Source organism: Mustela lutreola, chromosome 17, assembly GCF_030435805.1.
Source record: "Mustela lutreola isolate mMusLut2 chromosome 17, mMusLut2.pri, whole genome shotgun sequence".
Lineage (NCBI taxonomy): Eukaryota > Metazoa > Chordata > Mammalia > Carnivora > Mustelidae > Mustela > Mustela lutreola.
In genome coordinates, this window is record NC_081306.1 from 39,594,288 (window position 1) to 39,614,868 (window position 20,581).

Genomic DNA, 20,581 nt, shown 5'->3' on the forward strand with positions numbered 1-20,581 from the left:
AAGGTGTGTGTGGCAACATTTGCCCCCCATGCTGGTGCTCAAGTCTGAGAAACTTCCCCAATTGACTTGGCTCATGGAAAAGTAGGGCTTCCCAGAGGGGTACGGCTAGAGTGGGGGTGGGGTTCACACCCACCCATGTTCCAGCTTGAGGACTGGGCACACTGGCTCACTGGGTTGGGTCGTGAAGATGGCAGGAGAGCGCAGGCAATTTAGAAAAAAGCTCCAGATCTCTTATGGCAGAAAGGGAGCTTAGGATGGAAGGCGACTCAAGAGGAGGGCGACTGTAAATGCCGTCCTCGGACCTGGCCCATCCGACGCATCTGGGATCTTGTTAGAAACCCAGATTCCCAGGCCCCACTCCCGACGTCCTGAATGAAAGTATGGGGCGTGGCGAGACCTCTGGTGCCACCCAGGCACATTCAAGTTCAAGTGCGACCAGAGGCGCCCGCCCTTGATGGTGCACCAGCATTCCTGCTGGTCTGTGGGGAGGGGACCCGGGTGGCTGCCCCCACTCAGCAGGTGTGGATTTGGGTGTGGGCAGGGCGGCAGGATCCGCATTTCCAAGTTCACTAAGTGTAGCGGTCCTCTGGGCTCTGATCCTTCGCCAAAGCTGCAGGCTTGGTTGCAGGTTGAGTCATGGGGTGGGGGGACCTGGACCCACCTCCAAGAGACAACCCTCCCCCACCCCCCCGCCCCTGGCTCTGAGTCTGCTCCATCGGTCATGCAGCCTGAGCAGAGGTTTAAGGAGTGCTGGTCCCAACGACCCACCCAACGCCCCAGACAGCAGCTCCATCCACGCTTGCCTGAGAACACAGCAAGGGCGCCGGTTGTGCAAGGCCCAAAGCCCGAAGCCCCGTGCCCAGAAAAGAAAGAGACTCCGGGCCCCCTGGCATCTGCTCGGCTATTCTGAGAGCACACAAGCTTTATTCAGCACTAATGGCAGTGTTTCATGAGAATGAGCAGCACGTCAGCGGGAATGCTCTTGTCTGCACAAAGTCCGAGAGCAAAGATTACGGCAACAGAGCTTCGCCCCCACGGCCCTGCCCCCTCCCGTCCCAACAGGCCCCCAACTTGGCTCCCCAGGCTCCTGCGCAGTTGTGCCAGGCGGGGGTCAGGGGGGCTCACTGTGGTCTCTCTCCGCAGGCACCTGGATCCGCTGTCTCCCCCAACTCTAGGCTCCCCCAAGGGATCCCTCCAGACCTGCCTCCTCCTCCCCCAGGCCATGCAGAGGGCCAAGGATGCCATCCCCCACAGTGACCCCATGTCCCCGCTGGCTGGCTTCTCTTTTCCCTCCATGGAAGTTAACAGACTCAGGAACAAAAGGTGCTGTTTTTATAAAGCCCTCCGCACTCACAAAGCGTTAGCCCCCACCCCACCCCCAGCAAACAGGCAGGAAACGGAGTGTCCTTAGAGTGGGCCCCAGGAGCCACGGGGACCAGGGCACGAAGGGAAGGGCCGGGCCCGGAAGCGGCGCGTGGCCAAGTGCATTAAGTCCGATGTCATTTTGGTCCGATTTCAGGACATAGCAACCAACCTCACTGATACAGAGGACCCCGTCGGAGATGCCTGTGTGACATGTGTGACGTGTGTATCTGTGTGTGTGTATGAGTGTGCGCACGCATGCGCTTGTTTCTGTGTGTATAGCCTTTTTGTGTTGTAGCCTCAACCCTTGGTGACCTTCCTTCCAGTTCTCTGACCTGGGCAGGGCCACCCCGGGGAGGAAGCTCAGACCCCAGACGGACAGCAGAAGGGCCAACGTGGGGGGGGAGGAATGGGTGAGGGGCAGCCAGGCACCCTTGGGAGAGGGGAGGGACCCCACTGCACGTCGGGGCCCCACCTGGGGCTCTTCAAAGGCAAGGCGTTAGGAAGGGCGGACGGAGAGGGGCTCACAGCAGAGGCCGGACTGTACAGATGGACGGATGGCAGGGGTGTGGGGCTGCGGGAGGCTCATGGTGGCAGCTGGAGACACAGATGGATGGCCAGCGGGGAGGACAGCCCCGCACCCGCAGCCCCGCCTGCTCGGCCGCGCGCACCGTCCTGTCCTGTCCGCAGAGCCCCGCTGGCGGTAGTTAAAGCCGCGACGGGACCGGGGGGCGCTCACACGGTGTACGTTTTGACGGATTTGTAGAGGGGCGGCAGCAGCCCGTGGTTCTCGCGGACAACTTCCAGGTACTCCGAGGGAGTCTCCAGCAAGAAGGGCCCGCAGCACATCTGGCAGCAGCAGCGGACCCCAGCGGGAGGCTCCGGGTTCTTGTCAGACATGGGGGAAAAGTCAAAATCAGCCACCTATGGTGAACAAAACCCCACGGGTCAATCACCCGCCTGCCAGTGCTCTGACCTGGGCCTTACGAGCTCAGCTGCCTGGAGGCTCGCAGTGCTGCCCTGTGCCCTTGGCTTCTCTGCTCCTGGCGCCTCCCTCCTCCAGGTGCCCTCCCCGGGGCCCAGCTGCTGGCAAGGGCTGAGCACAGCGGTCAGTCAGATGGGAAGGGCCCAACTCAGCGTGGTCCATGAATGTCTCGGGCACATCGTGCCCAGCCCTGGGACCTCGCTGTGACGTCCACGCCCCCTTCTCTGGTCAGGGCCCAGTGGTCCAGCCCCCCCTCCCCCTCGTGAGCACCCACCTCTACCATGTCCTTCTGGTGAGCGGCATTCCGTAGGGTCATGTACATGATGAAGGCAAGCATCATGGTGATCAGCGTGGCGCACGGGAAGGCAAAGACGGCCGGCTGGATGCCTGGGAGTGCGACACGGTGAAGTCATGGGTTTGGGGAGTTGGCGGGGAAGGCCAGCTCTCAGACCGCAGAGGGGGACAGACCAGTCAAACCCCACCAGAGCTATTTTTAACTTAGGCATGTGGATCCCAACTAGGCCAATCCCCAATGGGCCAATCTAGGGAGTCTACAAAAACCAAGGAGGGGTGCGTTAGGGTTTAAAAATATGGCTACGTGTTACTGGATGGTCACTTTCAAGAGGGGCAGCTAAGTCCCCCACCCCCTGAGAGTGGACCAGACTTAATGACTTGCCCTCATGAATAGCACAGGATGGGAGCCATGACCCGGCCATCCAAGAGTCACAGTCGCCTCGCCACCCTCACTCGGGCAACTTGCCTTGGAGACGGGAAGGCGTGTTGTGAGGACACACCGGAGCCTTGTGACCTGCTGTGGCTGTCTGCCCTCCGCCAGCTCTAGGCTTCACTCCTTGACCCCCTGAGTCAGGAAGGTGCATGGGGAAACAGGGAGAACCCAGGGTCTGCAGTAAGGCGGCCCTGGGTTCGAATCCCGGCTCTGACCAGACTCCCCGATGGCTAATGCTGACCCACGAGGCTGCCTCAGGGCTGCCACGAGGGGAGGGGTGTGAGTGTGCCAGGGGCATGGCAGGTGATCGGCAAATGCGGCCCCCCTCCCCCTTCCTCCCTCCTCTACCCTGCCCCTGCTGTGGATGCCGCAGTGTGCCAGGAGGCTCTGCTTCCCAGGAAAAGGCAGCGCAGGTGACCTGGAAAGCTGTCTCCTCTGCAGGATTTGGGGGGCTCTGGGGCACTCAGCGCCCAGGAGGGGCTGGGGGAGGCAAGGCCCCAGACCCTCAGGGAGGTCCACAAGGCCAGCCGGGGCTCAGAATGGAGCACGGTGTCTGCCCGATGGCTCAGACAGGGACTGGGAAGACCGGAGAGGACAGTGGTGCACTTGTGGGTCCAATCCAGGCGACGAGGGCGTCTGGCGAGGTTGCCGTGTGCACCCTAAGGGCTGTGACCTGGCTGGGCCCCTGAAACACCATCCCTTAGGGTTCTGGGATCCCACTTTCTCCTCTATGGAAGGAAGTGCTTTTCTAGGGTCACAGAAGAGCTCCCACCCCTGGAAAAGAAGGGTAGAACTTCAGCCAACATCAGCTAATCCGGTGACTAGCCAGGGGCCGGGCCTGACGGAGACTCGGGGAAGGACATTCCGGGGGAGGTGGCCAGGGGTCCTGACAGATGACAGGGACCCCACTTCACTGCTGAGCGGCAGCCACTCCCTGGGGGCTGGTTTTAGTGGTGACAACAGTGCCAGGATCAGGGTGATGGCGGAGGAGGGAGGCTTGTGACCACAGGGGAGTGCTTCTGATGGGGACACCGGGGACCGTGATAGTGGCAGCAAGCAAGAGTTAAAGCTGTTGGCTGCTGGGCAACATGGGATCGAGGACCTGGGTGCAGATGGCCATGGCGGGGCTGGTGGGAGGAGTGGGGATGGTGGTGTCTCCCGGGTCTGGAAGGTGCCAGAAAGGCCATCGGGAGTGTGTGTGGTAATGGCAGCAGAGCTGTGTGGTCACGCTGGGTGTTGGTATGGGCCATGGGGCTGGTGTTGGTAGAACCAAGGGGTATTAGGCTGGCCGGTGACGGCACGGGTGGGCTGGGGGAGGTCTGGGCATAGAGTCAATGGTGTTTGGTTGGGCCAGTAGGTTTGGTGAGGATTCTCGCGTTGGGGGGCTGGCTCGCATGTTGGCGGTGGTGGCCGGGAAGGTCACTTACTGGAGGGCCACACCTGGATCCTGTGGTACTGGTGTGTCTTGCTGATGACGTTCTCAGCCCGGATGCTGAAGCAGTAGTCTCCGGGGTCCCTGAAGGTGTGGGTCAAGTTGTAGGCCGTGCTGGCCACCGACACGGGGTGGCATTCCCCTTCCTCCAGCGGCAGGCACTCAGGCTTGAGACGCCAGCACACAGTCAGAGGGGGGCTGCAGGGAAATGGGGGTGGGTTCTCAGCAATGGCTCAGCAAGCAACGTGAGCACAGACCAAGGCTGAGAAAGGCCAGACAGCCGTGAACGTCAGTGTCCTTTTCAGGACAAAACACCTAGCTGTCCTGGCCTCTGCTTCACCCCTTCCAGACCCAGAGAACACAATGGTAAATAAAAGACGCCCCCCCGCCCCCAGACCCCAAGGGAGTGCCAGGCTAGTAAGGCAAACAGAGATAGGCACAGAGTGCTGGACGAGGCAGGATGATTGCTCCAGGGACCCACAGGGTGTGCTGTGGAGGCACAGGGGACAGGTGGGCACATTCTGGATGGGGAAGTCAGGGAAGGCTTCCTGGAGGAGGTGGCATTTGAATAGGATCTGAAAGGGTCATCTACCTGCCACAGCCCAGGCTCAGGAGTTGGAAAGCATAGGTCCATCTCAGGAATGTGGAGCAGGCCACCCCAGGCCCAAGTAAAACACACCCCTGCCACCTCAGCCATTGGATCTGCCAAGCCCAAAGGGCTTCCCACCCCACTCTTCAAGTCCCAAGCACCTGCCCGCAAAGCTCCCCACAAGCTTTAGAAACCTCCCCCAGCCCCACGGCTCGTCTTTCTCTTTTCTTGGCTGCGTTGTTTGCTCCCCATCAAGCCTTGCTTCTCTCTCATGGCCCTGAGTTGAGAGTAGGGCTGGTGCCCCCAGCCAGAGTTCCTGGAGGGCTGAGCCCTGACCACTGACCTCTGAGGCTCCACCCACCCTCGTTCAAAGAACGCGCCCGACTTCTACATCCTCAGCTTAATGCTGTTCTTGCCAAGAGCTGGGCTGGTTCCCAGCCGAGGTGACTTTCTGGGGGCTGGAGGCAGGCCTGAGCCACACGCAGAGAGGGCTTTTCACCTGGTTCCTCGCCTGATTTGCCTTGATACTGACACTGCAGACAGCTCCAAAGGGCCTGTGCCCTGACCCCTCGATCTCAAGTATGGAGCCACGCCCGCAACTCTCCCAGGGCTGCAGGCAAGATGGCAGAAGCTTCCACTGGCCCCCAAACTCGGGCCCCCCCCCCCCAGGGGATGGAGCTCTCAGTCTCATCCACGGAAGAGAGCGTGGGCAGGGCAACAAATCACCTTCGGTCATCTCTGGGGTTCACTCACCTCCCCAGGAAGTTCAAGGTCACTGTCATCTTTTGGAAGGTCTGGATGAGGGTGGGCCCCAAGACCTGGATGCCTCGAAGGGTTTCTGAAAGGCAGAGAGGGCGCCATTAGACCTGGTGGCCGAGGACAGTGGTCTCAGAGCTCCCAGGGCTGTGTGACCACCACCCTGTGAGGGTCTCTGCCGAGGTGAGGGTCGCAGGTCTGTCCAGGGCATGCCCGAGTCCCACTCCGCCGCCGCCCCCCACGCCGTCCCCGATAGCAGCAGGTGCTGGAGCTGCTCAGAGTGAGGATGCTGGGGGAAGCTGGCGGGGCTCTGGTAACCAGGACGGAGGGCTAGCTCTGGATCACCCCCACCCGTGCGATGCGGGGAAAACAGCACCCCGTTCACACCCACTGCAGCACAGCTCAGAAAGCGGCCACAGCTGCCCAAGCACCCCCTCTTGCCAAAGTCAGGGAAAGGTGGGTTTGGGCATATCCTCTCTTCAGGAGACCAAGGCTGTCGCAGCCCCAACAGGACAGTCCCTAGCAGGACGCCAGTGTGGCCTGAGAACAAAGAGCCATGTGGACCCACTGGCTCACAGCACAGTGTCTGGCCACAGGCTCGGGCTCTGGGAGCAGGCGGGCCTGGGTTCAAATCCAGCTCTGCCCCTTGGTGGCCATGTGACCTCCTCCGTGGCCTCCAGTGCCCCCTCCGAAGTGGGGATAGTGGCCAACTGCTCAGAGGGCTGCCTGGGGAACACGAAGAGAGGACGGGCATCCAAGCTCAGCCCCGCCCTGTGCCCAGCTGGAGTCACTCTGAACTTCATGGGCTCCAATCCCGGAAAGAGTGCTGCCCAGGGCTCCCCAGGGGGCCAGACGCCCCGGAAACGCACCCTGCAGCTTCAGCGAGGCAGAGAAGTCGCCTGTCTTCTGCATGATGCCCTTCCTGGCATTCTGCATTGCCTGTTCCCACTCAGCCACCACCTTGAGCTTCACAGTGAAGGTTCCGATGATGGAATAGTTGTAATAGACCATAGCGTCTTTAGTCACCATCTGGGTGCTGTAAGGTGACAGGAGGGAGATGACAGAAGTGACTCACATGGCCTCTTAGACTCAGGGGTGTCCGTGGAGTGACAGGCTCGGCTACTTGTGAGCAAACCGGACATCATCACAGCAGCACCCCCCAGAGCCAGCCAGGATGCAAGGTCAGCCATGCTTGGGTGAAGTGGCTGCTGGTCATCTTTGTGCTTTTAAGTGACAGGTGGGAGACCTCCCAGCAACAAGGGCCTGTCACCTGCCAGGAAGTGCTCTGCCCCGTTCCACCAGAAATCTAAAAGAGCCCCTGCATTAGAGACAAGGACAATCCTGGGAGGGAAAAAGATATACACTTTGGAGTTAGGACATACTTGGCTTTGAATCTCAGTTTTAGATTTCCTGTCTGTAAAACTCTCAGTCTTACTTTTCTCATCTGTAACACAAAATCATATCTCCATCATAGGTTACGATGTGACATGTAAAGTGTATAATATCATGCTTTTTCCTGCAATTACTTCAAAAGGAAATCTAATAATAAAGAAAATCTTTGTTGATTTCTCAATGCTCTTTATATATGAAGTTTAGCCCATTAAATATCTTCTAAATATTTTCTAAACCCAGTTTAACTTTCGCCTTGTGGTTTGATTTACTTCTTTCATACTCAGATTTTAAATCTAGTGAGCCAAATCTAGCATTTTCTTTTCCTTCCTCGTTTCTGCCTCTGTTTCTCTATTCTTAGAAATGCTTTCCCCACTGCCAAATTATCCAACTGCAGGGGATTGTTTACATTTCCATCTAGTCCTGGTTCCTTATATTTGATTTTTCAGTCTATCTGGAATTGCTTTTGTTAAGGATAAGATTGTTTTTCTTCTAAATAGTTAACCAACTGCCTGAGTGCCATTTATTAAATAATCTATCTTTACTCACTGGCTAGAAAATACCACTGTTACCATATAATAGGTGTGTGTATAAACTCACGTTTGTGTCTGCCTTTTCTGGTCTGTTCTGTTGAGCAGCCTTTGGTTGCTGCAAATTATTTGTGACTTTTTAAAAAATTTTACTTTTAAGTAACCTCTACACCTAATATGGAGCTCAAACTCACAACCCAGAGATCAAGAGTTGCAAGCTCTACTGATAGAGCCAGCCAGGTGCCCCTATTTGTAGCTTTGAAAATACATTTATGTATGCATTTCTACTTCTCCCCATCCTCCCTCATCAGCTTTCTGCTTTTCATTTCTTTTTTTTTTAAGATTTTATTTATTTTTTTGACAGAGAGAGATCACAAGTAGGCAGAGAGAGAGAGAGTGGGAAGCAGGCTTCCTGGTGAGCAGAGAACTCCAAGCGGGGCTTGATCCCAAGACCCTGAGACCATGACCTGAGCCAAAGGCAGGGGCTTAACCCACTGAGCCACCCAGGCGCCCTGATCATTCTGCTTTTCTGATCTTTTTTCCTTCTGACAATATTGAGGCATTCTCTCTTCATTTTTTTTTAAGGTTCTAGGTACAATCTGGAGTTTTATTTACATAAACCCTAACATTTTGGGCTAAGTTTATTCTTAGTTTTCCTGTTTTATAACTATTGTAAAAGTTCTTTTCCTATTGCCATCATATGGAAAGGCTATGAATCTTTGTTTTCTAACCAGCCATATCATGAAAATCTCTTTTTAGTTCTCAGATTTTTCAGTTGAGTCTCTGGTGTTTCCCAGATCATCTATGTGTGTGATGATTTTTATCTCCTCCCTTACAGCATTTTTATTTCTTTTTCTTGTCTTGTTTCATTGGCTAGTCAAAGAATGTCCCATTATAGTAAAAATAGTGAATAAAGTATTTAATGTGAAAAGAAATGCTCCTAGTTAGTATAGAGCCTGTCCCCTGGTTTGTGACAGATGTTCCAGATGTTCTTTAGGTTATGAAACCACATGTATGTTTATAATGACATATATTTTTATACATGTCTATATGTATATATACACTCATGCATACGTATATGGGTGTATATATGTGCATACTTAAACACCAAATTTAGATGAACTGTAGAATCTTTGTCACATTCCACAATTATACTAAATGGAGTATTTATTGGACTTTCATCAAGCTTATGGGATAACTAGAGGGAAATGGACATCTTTGCAAGATTAAGTTTCCATCCTGGACATGGTGTACATAACACATCTACTCAAATCGTTAAGACCTCTTAGTCAGGGTGCCTGCATGGTTCAGTCAGTTAAGTGTCTGCCTTCAGCTCAGGTCATGAGCTCAAGGTCCTGGGACTGACCACGTGTTACATCCAGCTCTCTGCTCAACAGAGTCTGCTTCTCCCTCTTACTCTCACTCTGGGGTCTCCCCCCCCAAATAAATAAATAAAATCTTTAAAAAATCTTGGATACATCTTAGTAGCTCCAGTTTTCTTCACACAGGGTCTTGTCCATTTCCAGTAAGTGTGATCCTATGTTTATGTACTATTTTTGCTATAATTAGGAGTCCCCACTTTGTTTTCTAAGTTATTACTGTACGTAAGAAAGCATGTTGAGCCTGTCAAGTCCCATGGGGGTGCGGAGTGATGCACGAGAAGGATTACTAAGCCTTCCATGAACTTGAAAGATTGGTCTGTGTTTCTCTGCAAACCTGAGAAGTGTCTTAAGGAAGCCAACGGAAATTGGCTGGAGGAAGTTGGCTTCCACCAATGGAAGGTGGAAACATATGGGATATAGTAGGAAGGACCATCAGCCAGGGACTCGAGGGGACCGAAATGGACTGAGGGGTCTCAGCAGAGCACTACCCTCAGAGGAGATCAGAGTGTCTGTGGGCTGCCTGGGCTCTGTCCCTGAGACCCACTCCCTGACCTGCCTCTTCCAGCCAGACTTGTACGGAGAGGAGAAGTCAGGAGAAACGAAGCCAGAACACCAGAGTTCTGCCACATGTGTATAACTGCAGGTTCCATCAGCCAAATAGGTCCTTCCAGAGTTAAATGGAGAAAAAGCCTACTTTGATCTTTCTTAAAGGGATGTTTGGAGCACCAGTGACCTCCGCTATCAGGTTATAGGCACCTGGGAGGCAGGTCTTGTGACCGGCTCATGCTGGTCCCTACCCCATGCTTGACACAGAGCAGGTGTGGAAGGAATGTCTGGAGTGAGAAGGAGTGAAGAGGCAAGGGTGGGAAAGTACAGAGCACTTCGCGTGGGACTGTGGGGCCACCAACCGCAGGCCAAGGCTTTGGGGCATCAGTGGGGAAGCACATACCCGTCTCCGAAGTCCCAGCTGTAGAGAAATGAGGCCGTCTTGAAGAAGTTGCTCGGGTCATGGAGAAGGAAGGAAACTTTAAGGACTGTCTTGGTGAGGTAAGAGCTGGGCCAGGGCAGGGAGGTGTTCTGGGTGACAACGAGGTTCCCCACAAGGAGCTCTGGGAGAGAGATCATAAGCAGGTGAGTCCCCCAAGGGGGCGGGAAGGCGGGGCCAAGGGATGACCTCACAGGCCAGCTGGCAGGACAGCCTGTCCCCACTGGGACCTTCTGGCTGTCAGAGCTGAGTGGAGGCAGGAGGAGACCCTGCAGGTCACTGAGCACAGAGATGCACAGCCCCCGCATCTTTACTCTGCTGCTTGGGACCCTGGGACACTGGTTAAGACTCACAGCACACGCCACACGCACTGCCTTGCTCCTACGCCACTTTCACCAGGATCCCGAACTTTCTGGCATAAAAGATGCCCAGGACCAGGAGAAAACGCATAGGCTTTGAAAGAAATTCTCAAGAGAGATTTCAGATTATTAGGTGCATCTAGAAAAAAATTAGCACTTCTACTGATCACACCCAATGTGCTGAACTGGGTAAGGATCACAGTTCTGTGTCTCCTTTTCTACCAAAAAAAAAAAAAGAAAAGAAAATTAAGAGCTGATTTTTTTCACCCCAAATGCAGAAAGTACGGTGTGCTCAATAAAGCTCATTTGGGAAAATGCTGAAATGTAGGATGAAAAGAAACTGCCAGTCATTCAAACACAACTTTTGTTGATGTTTGAAGAACTGCAAAACATTTGTGTGTACATATTTAATAAAGATGCACATTACATATACATATATATGTTAAACACAGTTAAGCAAATTGGTTATAGAAGTTTGTGTTTTGCTTTTTAAAATTTTATAAGCAGGAACATTCCCTCGGGACATTACAAAGTCTTTGTAAATGTCATTGTTATTCATCATACAAATTATATCCACATACTTAACCAGTCCCTTTATGGCTGCAAAGCTTGGCTAATATTTTCTTCTGTTGTTACAAACACCACTTCAATGAACATATTTGCGCATAAAACATTACCCAAATGGAAATGTACTTCCTGAAGACAAATTCTTTGACAGATTGTAAACTTGGAGAGAGGGGGGGACTTCCTGGAAGGAGAGAGGAGTGTTAGGGCGGGAGGCTGGAGGGGCGAGAATGAACAGACCAGAGACTGAAATAGTGCATAACCATTGAAACGTATGGATCAGCTGCCAGCCCCAGTAGCAACACGTGCTTTAAGCGTCCATTCCAACACAGATAATGGAGAAGGGACCATGAGTCCGATTCCTGTTCATACCATCGCTAACCAGACTGGATGGTTTTTTCTTTTTTTTTTTTTTTAATATTTTATTTATTAATAAAGAGATCACAAGTAGACAGAGAGGCAGGCAGAGAGAGAGAGAGAGAGAGACGGGGAAGCAGGCTCCCTCCTGAGCAGAGAGCCCGATGTGGGACTCGATCCCAGGACCCTGAGATCATGACTTGAGCCAAAGGCAGCAGCTTAACCCACTGAGCCACCCAGGTGCCCCATGGATGGTTTTTTTCTGCAGCAGGAGTTTGAAGGCCAATTAGCAAACCGGAAAGTTCCTCACCTGTGATGGGGAGGACAAGGAGGCTCCTGGCCACAGGCGGGCATGTCCAGCAGTTGGCAGCGGTGACCCAGACGGAGACCGGGAAGTCCCCGGGCACGGTCCCCACAGCACGGATGGTGGAGCTGAAAGCCTCATCGTTCTTCCCTGTGAGCAGCAGTGGGGTATGGATCCAGTGGAAGTGGTAGAGGCGGGTGTTGGTGGGCAGGACCAGGCTGCCATTGTCGCTGGCCACCAGGCTAGCTGTGATCGTCACCTCTGCCCCCGTGGTGGCAGGGCCATCGGTGGTGAGGTGCAGCTCATACAGCCCTAGAAGTCCAGAGACAAAGACTGTGTTTCAGGACAGGTGTGGCAAGGAACCCACCGTCACCCTCTGGGCTGGCTTCTCTTATTTATTTTTTTATTTTTTAAGATTTTATTTATTTATTTGACAGACAGAGATCACAAGTAGGCAGAGAGTGAGAGGGGGAAGCAGGCTCACCGCTGAGCAGGGAGCCCGATGTGGGACTCCATCCCAGGACCCTGGGATCATGACCTGAGCCGAAGGCAGAGGCTTTAACCCACTGAGCCCCTCTCTTATTGTTTTATAAGTGGAGAAATTGAGGCTCAGCCCCGCACAAGTGACTTGCCTAAGGGTCATGTGGCTAGTTCAGTGTTAGCTGGGATTCCAACCCCGGGCCCAGGTGAGTCTAGAGTCCAGAGATTTTCTTTTTAAGCCAGCCAAGCAGGGCCCTCCAGAGCCCAGGCCTGACCTGGCCAGACTTATTTCTTAGCTATGAAAATGACTGCCAGTGTATGTCATAGGAGGGACCCCCTTGGGTGCTGCCAAAAAAAAAAAAAAAAAAAAAAAAAAAAAAAAAAAAAAAAAAGCCCTCTATTACCCACTCCTTTGGACTAGTATTTCCACGTCAAACAAAATTTCCGATCTGAAATCGCAAAGTCTGGAGCCTCTTAGAGGCCAAAAGCCTAGACAGTGATAGAGCAACCCTGGGACAAAGTCTACTGTGATTCAAGCCAACCCTTCTTCTTCTTCTTTTTTAAAAGATTTTATTTATTTATTTGACAGACAGATCACAAGTAGGCAGACAGGCAGGCAGAGAGAGAGAGGGAAGCAGGCTCCCCGCTGAGCAGAGAGCCCGATGAGGGGCTCCATCTCAGAGATCCCAGGACCCTGAGATCATGACCCTGAATGGAAGGCAGAGGTTTAACCCACTGAGCCACCCAGGCTCCCCAACCAAGCCTTCTTCTGAATGTAAAGGAAAACATTCTAGATCTTTACAGCAGCCACTGGCCATGTGAGGCTGCGTAGGTTTCAGTTAAAAAGAAATAAAATTTAGAACCCACTTTCTTAGCCACAGTAGCTGCATTTTTTTTTTTTTTTTTAAGATTTTATTTGTTTGAGAGAGAGAGAGTGCGCTGGCTAGAGCATGGGCGGGCAGGGGCACAGGGAGAGGGGGAACCTGACTTCCCACAAAGCAGGGAGCCCAACTCCATCCCAGGACCGGGGATCATGACCTGAACTGAAGGCAGACACTTAACAGACTGAGCCACCCAGGTCACCACTGTCCCCGCCCCCCCCCCCGCCAGTCCCCCCTGTAGCTGTATTTCAAGTACTCAATAGTAAAGATACGGAATATCTTCATTGTCACTGGACCCCAATGCTCACTGCTCTTAAATGACCTCTGGGTTTCCCGCTGGGGCCAACGCTGCACCTGCAGCTGCTCCACTCCTCAGGGAACTTGAACTAAAACATGAGGGATGCGGCTCTTACTGGGAACCTGGGAATCAGGTCTTGAGGGATCCTAACAGAGAACAGGGCCTTGAGCATATGGGCTGGAGGTCGGGTCATGGCCCTTTATGAATACCAACCCCTCCCAACTGACTACCGCATGGAAAGTAAAACTAATTGTAACCCGAAAATAGAGAAAATAGAAAATTAAAACTTAAACAATTCTATTAAAAATAATCAGTAACAACCCAGTTACTGGGTTGTGTGCACAGTTACTGTATGTGCACATTTCTTTCTTGAAAAAAAAATCGTGCTCATAATTTGGAATTCTGTATTCTATCATTGTTGTTTTCAATTCCATATCACGGGTCTTTTCCTAAGTCATTATTCTTCAACTGCTTCACTTTGTGTATAACATTTTATTATCTAAACAAAGTAAGATTTATAAAATAAGCTTTCTTTCATCCATGAAAGTAATACATACATTTGTGTAAAGAATATTAGAAGGGGCGCCCAGGTGGCTCAGTGGGTTAAGCCACTGCCTTCAGCTTGGGTCATGATCTCAGTGTCCTGGGATCAAGCCCCAGGCTCTTTGCTCAGCAGGGAGCCTGATTCTCTCTCTGCCTGCCTTTCTGCCTACTTGTGATCTTTCTCTGTCAAATAAATAAATAAAGTCTTTAAAAAAAAAAAGAATATTAGAAATGTCCCATTATCCTACTTCCACAAAACAGGTGCAACCATACTCCTGTCCTCATATCTCTTTTTCATGCATAGAAGTTTTCAATGTGACATAATCCCACTCTGCACACAGTTTTGAATTACTTTATTTTCATAGGACAACACATCTAAAGCATGTCCGAGGTCACACTAATGTGAATTTCACTCTGGGTATGATAAGCCCTCGAGCAGGAATATCTTTTTTTTCCTCTCATTTTTTTTAAAGATTTTGGTTTTCAGCCATCTCTACATCCAACACAGGCTCAAACTCACCACCCTGACATCAAGAGTCGTATGCTGTACTGACTGAGCCAGCCAGGCACCACAAGCAGGTAGATTTTTTTTTTTTAAAGATTGTATTTATTTATTTGACAGATAGATCACAAGTAGGCAGAGAGGCAGGCAGAGAGAGGAAAGGAAGCAGGCTCCCTGCTGAGCAGAGAGCCCGATACGGGGCTCGATCCCAGGACCCTGGGACCATGACCTGAGCCGAAAGCAGAGGCTTTAACCCACTGAGCCACCCAGGTGCCCCCCACGCAGGTAGATCTTGATTCCCAGAACCCCCTCACTCTTGCCAGTCACACTCGTGTACATCTTGGTGACGATTTGGTTATAATTTGTAAATTTCCTCTTCAGGTGAGGTTTCTGAAGGGCGGCAGGTTCGAGAGTGTCCAGCCTGTACGAACATACACCTCACCAGAAGAGGGGACACAGATGGAAGGCTGGGGGGGCCCCAAGCCCCTCTCCGCTCATTTCCCTCACTCCCACCTACCTTCCTGGCCACTCGCACCTGCTCTCCTAGTTTCGGATGCCTCCTAAATGCTGGCGGAACCAAGTAACCTAGACCTACTTTCTTTCTTTCTTTCTTTTTTTTTTTTTAAAGATTTTATTTATTTATTTGACAGAGAGATCACAAGTAGGCAGACAGGCAGGCAGAGAGAGAGGAGGGGAAGCAGGCTCCCTGCTGAACAGAGAGCCTGATAAGGGGTTCGATCCCAGGACCCTCGGATCATGACCTGAGCCGAAGGCAGAGGCTTAACCCACTGAGCCACCCAGGCGCCCCCTAGACCTACTTTCTGGGCTCCAGATCTGCACTGAGCAAAACAGGAGCTGCTAACCACATGTAATTACGCTTAAATTGATCAAAGTTAATTACTTAAATTGAACCAACAGTGGAAATTCAGTTCTTCAATTGCACTAGCCACAATTTCAAGTGCTTCAGAGCCAGATAGGGTTAGTAACTACCCTTCAGGGCAGACGTAGACTTTTTCCTTCATCACCCCATGTTCTGCTGGACAGTGCTGGTCTAGGGCTCTCCCCTCCCCACACCTACCATTTTCAGCCCTGGCTCTCCACTGGGGCCAGAGCAACAGCTGTCCCATGAATCAATTAATCCCAGGTCCTTTGCCACTACTCCTCCCATCTGAGCATGTTTTTTTCCTCTCCATCATGACTAGCCAGCATTCAGCCATAGTTACTGCTTCATCCTTGGCCCTGGCGCTCGGCCTCCAGTCCTTCCTTCTCTCAGCACCATTCCCCCCCCCCCAACCCCCACCAGCAAGGAGCTCCCTCCACACCTAATGTGTTCATGGACCGGCCTCAGTGTGGAGTCCAAACTCACATTCCGGCACATCCATGCTGGGGCTGGCCACTTTAACTCTTGCAGCTCTCCGAACTTGTTCGGTCCTTCCTAACCTCAGGACCTTTGCACATGCTGTCCCCACTGCCCCTCTCTACCTACATGTCGATGGATATAACCTCTTCCAGGAAAGCTTCCCTGAACCCCTTTCCCTCTCAGTGCTCTCCAAGCAGCCTGGGCACACAGTGGTCCCAACCTCACATGGGCATGAAGGTTTCTTTGTCTCCCTTGCCACCCTGCAAGCTCCTGGAGGGCAGGGGTCACTGTCATTTCCCCATGCGCCCAGCAAAGTGCTTGACACATAGCACGCATTTAATACTGCTATTGCCCAAGGCTCCTGGAGAGGAGTGTGGCAGAGGGACCAGCCCACCTAGCACTGCCTCAAGAGACTGTTCAGTCAGGTGGTACTGACTGAGCCCCTTGTCCCCCACCCCACAAGTGTTGGGGGAACCCAGAAGTGTAGGACATGCTTCTTGCCCTCAGGGAGCTTACTAGAGACTTGGTAGACTCAGCAAAGCTGGGACAGCAAAGCTGCATCCCCTTCACCCTTAGGCAGTGTTGTCTGTCCCTACTGGGGACTCCTGCTCTAGCCTTTCCCTTTGTCACACATTGCCTGTTCTGAATCCCCTGCCCCAGAGCCGTATGTTGGATTGTGAAGTCGTCTGGACTGGCACTGACAAAGGGACCTGTAGTATCTTAATCCCCAAGAGAGAATTCCAGATGCTATGGCAGAAATTTCTGCAAGAAAATACAGTGCGTATTTTACACTGAGGGACATTGAATCCCCTGAGGGCCCCATGTGACAGCCTGGAGTCACCAAGGAAATCTGTACCCAACCCCCCTCCCCTGGGCTGAGTTCTCCACTCCCTCCCTTTGGCTGTGAGGCAGCACTTGGCCAGGCTTCCCAGAAAGAGGGGCCATTCCCTCCCATTTCCCTGTTGCTCCCTCCCGTCCCCCCAGGCGAGGAGCGTGGGCCAGAGCGAGGCTGGCAGGTGGCAGGGACATTCGGCTGCATGCTAATGGCCATCCAGCATCTGCAGCAGACTGGAGACAGGCGCGTGTCAGCGCTACGCAGATCCGTTGCCAGGGGGATGGACTGGCTGGGAGGAGGGGTGGGGGGGAGGGGCTGTGGCTAGAGTTCCCTTGCTGCAGAGGCTGGCCCAGCTCCTAGGAGCCCCCACACCTGCCCAGACATTGGGAGGCTCAAGGGCACTTTTTTCCAAGCTTTTAGTTTTCAAGCATATGTTTCACAGCCCCTGGTTAATGCCACTCCTTTCTTCCTTGGGGCTCTAAGAAGTGCCCACGGCATCCAAGCTGAAATGGACCATGAAGGCTTTGCCACTTGTGGCTAAAGGAACCAAGCCCAGATCCTGTTGCCCTACCCATCCAAACCTATCTTTCCAGGTTTGGGAGCCCAGGTGACATGGCCTTGGAGTACAGAGCAGCAGCTAAGGGAGGGGCGTACGGGGCTCCATGGGGGCACTGAGTGACCCAGAGCTGAAAGGGCCAAAGCAAAAGGCGAAGTGGCAACTGCCACGAAGCCTGACCCACAGGAGCCACACTCACTCACTAACAGGTGCTGTAAGGCTTCCCCTTGGAGCACACCTTCCCACACATGTGGGACCCTGAACATTCTAGAAAATGGTCACATCGGCTCTTTCACACTGCACATGTGCATAGCCCCAAACACCTCCCAAGGGACCTTGGAAGTCTGAACAACATAATCTGGAATTATTGAATGGTCCAGTCCTTGGACTCTGACTTTGACTTCTAGTGTGGGAAGTGTCCAGTGCAGGCTGACCCAGACCCCAGGAAGACTGGAAAGGGCTTCCAAGTTTCTGTTTTGAACCTGTGTGTGAGGGAGAAGGTACGCTCCCCAGCCTCGTTCCCGGCTTATTTTCATCATATCATGAATAGGCCAGGCTGGGAACTACACATGACTTCCAAAGAATTAATGTACTTTTTTTTTTTTCTGGTTTGCAGTTCAGGCCATGGTGATCATTTATTCCCAGATACATGTAAACCCAATAGACAAGAGACCCCCATCTCTACATGAAAATTCCAGGAGGGAAGCAGGTAATCCTGACCAAGCACAATCCCCACAAAATTCTCCTAATTCGTCCCTAAAATGCAGGTTTTTATTTTTACCTCTTCCATTGTCTTACACGATTTGGCATTAGATCGCTTCCTCTTTCTACCATTCTTGGGGGGAGGGGGGCTGGGGAAGGGACATAATGGAAAATGTTGTCAATTTAACACGCGCACGTCACCAGAGCTGCCCACCTCCCACCTGTCCCCCAACTACTCTCCAATCCGGATCCTTTTGTTGTCGCCAAAATGTGGCCGAAGGGTTGGTGCTGGCCTTTCCGCGGTGGGGAAGCAGAGCGCATAGAAGCGCGGCCCGGTGGAGCGGGGGGGGCGGGGGGGGGCACCCAGCAGAACCTGTCAGCTCGGGGTCCATTTTGGAAACCATTCCAAAGACGAAATGGCAGCCTCCCTGAAGCCAACACAGGGTGGAAAACCTCTCCAGATAAGATGACATTTAAAGGCAAAGACGCTGCTCGGCGGACAACCTGTCCACGTTCCCTGGGGGGCTGTGGCGTGATGACGGGTCCCGCACATCCCCGGTCTCCCCGCATCGTCCTCCCAGCCCCACCTCCCAGCGGCTGCGAGGTCCCCCCCCCCCCGGGCACCCGCATGGGTGCACCGGCCACCGCGCGCGGTTCCCAGGACAGGGCCGATCTGGAGGTGGCAGCAGGAACCGAGGAGCGCGGGAGACCCCTCGAGTGCGGGGCCGACTTCTGGGGAGAAGGATGGAGGGAGAGAAGAGAGGGCTTCGATGGGGCAGGCTGGCCACGCTCCCCTCGGCTGCGCGCTGCAGAGGCTGCCCGGGAGGAGGGAGATGCGCTCCGGGCGCAAGGCTGGACCGCCCCGAGGCCCCGGGCGCGCTGCTACTGCCGCGGGGCGGCCGGCCGGCCCGCGCAGCGCCTTACCTGCGGCCACCCTAGCCGGGGCCAAGGGCAGGAGGCAGGCGAGCCAAAGGACGCGGCTGAGGATCGGCCAGAAGGCCGGGGCCATGGCTGCGCCGGCAGCGGCAGGAGCGCGGAGGGGACGCCGCTGACTCGGAGGCTGCGACCGCTCCTCCGGGCGCGCGGCGCGGGCTATGCGGGGAGGTGCGGGAGCGGCGCTCGCTCGTCCTCGCCTCGCGACGCTGTGTCGCTGCGCGCCGCCGCCGCCCACAGCCCGCCGCGCCGACCCCGGCCCGCGTCAGCCGCGCCACGCCGCGCCCCCTCCCCGCGCCCCTCCCTCCCCTCGCCGTGCCCCTCCTTTCCCCACGAACCCCCGCCTTCCCGAGCGCGCGCCGCCTCCCGCGCCCCCTCCCCTCCTCTCTTCTCTCCTCCCTTTGCCCCTCTTCTCCCCACCATCCTCCCCTCCCCGGGTCTGCGCTCCTCCTGTCTGCGCCGCCTCCCCGCGTCCGCGCCCGCAGCCTCTGACTCAGCGTCCCCAGAGGCGCGCGCCCCGCTGCAAAGCCGTGCGCAGGCCCCTTTGGGTTCTTCTCCAGTTGCCATATCTCCTCTTGACGCACACGATTTGGAGAGCGACTCATTCCCGCGGAGCCCCCACTGCGTGCGAGGCGCTGGGCAGAGGGACTGCAAGCACCCCATATCCCTCCTGGGGAGGGAGTCAAGCACCTCCGCCGAGTCTCAGGTCATTCCTCAGTTTACCCTCTCTGTCCCTGCTGTCAAACTGCTCGTGCCCACAGCTGCGGCTTGGGTGTCACTGAGGGCCTTGTGAGACTAAGACAGCCGCAGTGAGGGGAGACCAGGCCCCTCTTTGGCCTGTGCTGGCGCTTCCACCCGCCATAGTAGAGTGAAGCAGGTCTTTCCTTCTAGAAGGTGGCTGTCCTGTCTTGTCTTCCAAGACTGGAAGCTGGCGGCTTGGATCCTTGTCGCACCTCTGCCTTTGCTTAAGCCTGTACTTGGGTAAGGGAGGGAGGTTGGACGAACCTTGCCTGGTGGGCTCGGATGGACCACGACTTGAATCGCAGCATGGGAGTGAAGACACCTGCGGGTATGGCCTCTGTCTCTGGGACAGCGGTGGCCTCCACAGAGGATGGGCTGGCTCTCTGGCCACACTGCCATGGCACCCTAAGGGAGGGGGAACAGATCTGAGCGAGCCCCCCCCCCCCCCAAGGAGAGTTGAAAGTGCTAGACAGGCGTCATCCCCCTACCCGCCTCAGTAGCAGCAGTCAACATCGTGGGGACAATACCAGGCCTAGGAAGCAGGAGACTTTGGATTCCTTCTGAGAGTTATGTGACCTTGGGGAAGTCACTTTCCTCTGAGTCCCTCATTTTCCTTTCCTTTAAAATGTTAATAGTTCCTACTCTATGAGGATCGAATGAGTTAACGCATACAACAGTGCTTAGGACAAATGAGTTAACATGTACAACAGTGCTTGGGACAGTGCATGTGATCAGTATTTGCTGTCGTCGTTGGAATTGCTTACAGACCTGGGAGAGTGTCGCTAGTACATCAGGAACTGAGGAGAAAATTGTGGTGTGGGAAAAAATGTTAAGGTTATAAACCGAGTTTCAAATATTTAACTATTTAACATTATTTTTTTTATTTTTTAAAATATTTTATTTATTTGACAGAGATCACAAGTGGACAGAGAGGCAGGCTGAGAGAGAGGAGAAAGCAGGCTTCCCGCGGAGCAGAGAGCCCGATGTGGGGCTCCATCCCAGGACCCTGGGATCATGATCTGAGCCAAA

At 53.7% G+C, this 20,581-nt stretch overlaps 1 protein-coding gene across 2 annotated transcripts; it reads right to left on the reverse strand.

Moving 5' to 3' along the window:
• Window positions 1-888: 888 nt before the first annotated feature.
• TMEM130 (transmembrane protein 130) lies at window positions 889-19,084 on the reverse strand. 2 transcript variants are annotated; one of them, XM_059155210.1, is made up of 8 exons: window positions 18,803-19,084; window positions 11,728-12,033; window positions 10,102-10,261; window positions 6,721-6,887; window positions 5,849-5,933; window positions 4,502-4,704; window positions 2,622-2,734; window positions 889-2,250 (listed from the first exon to the last, which is right to left on the reverse strand). In XM_059155210.1, the coding sequence occupies exons 1-8, from the start codon at window positions 18,885-18,887 to the stop codon at window positions 2,098-2,100; spliced, it is 1,272 nt and encodes a 423-aa protein (XP_059011193.1). In that variant the 5' UTR covers window positions 18,888-19,084; the 3' UTR covers window positions 889-2,097. The 2 variants fall into 2 exon arrangements, with proteins under 2 accessions (XP_059011193.1, XP_059011192.1); XM_059155209.1 differs by having other exon boundaries at window positions 889-2,286.
• Window positions 19,085-20,581: the final 1,497 nt, after the last annotated feature.

What these genes read in the sequence shown, in the direction of transcription:
- TMEM130 (XM_059155209.1), bottom strand. Translation starts at nt 18,887, where the DNA reads ATGGCCCCGGCCTTCTGGCCGATCCTCAGCCGCGTCCTTTGGCTCGCC. An exon ending in CCTTGTCCTCCCCATCACAG is followed by an intron (nt 10,262 to 11,727) that starts GTGAGGAACTTT and finishes TCTCTCTCCCAG; the next exon opens with AGCTCCTTGTGGGGAACCTC. An exon ending in ACCTTGAACTTCCTGGGGAG is followed by an intron (nt 4,705 to 5,848) that starts GTGAGTGAACCC and finishes ATTTCCCTGCAG; the next exon opens with CCCCCCTCTGACTGTGTGCT.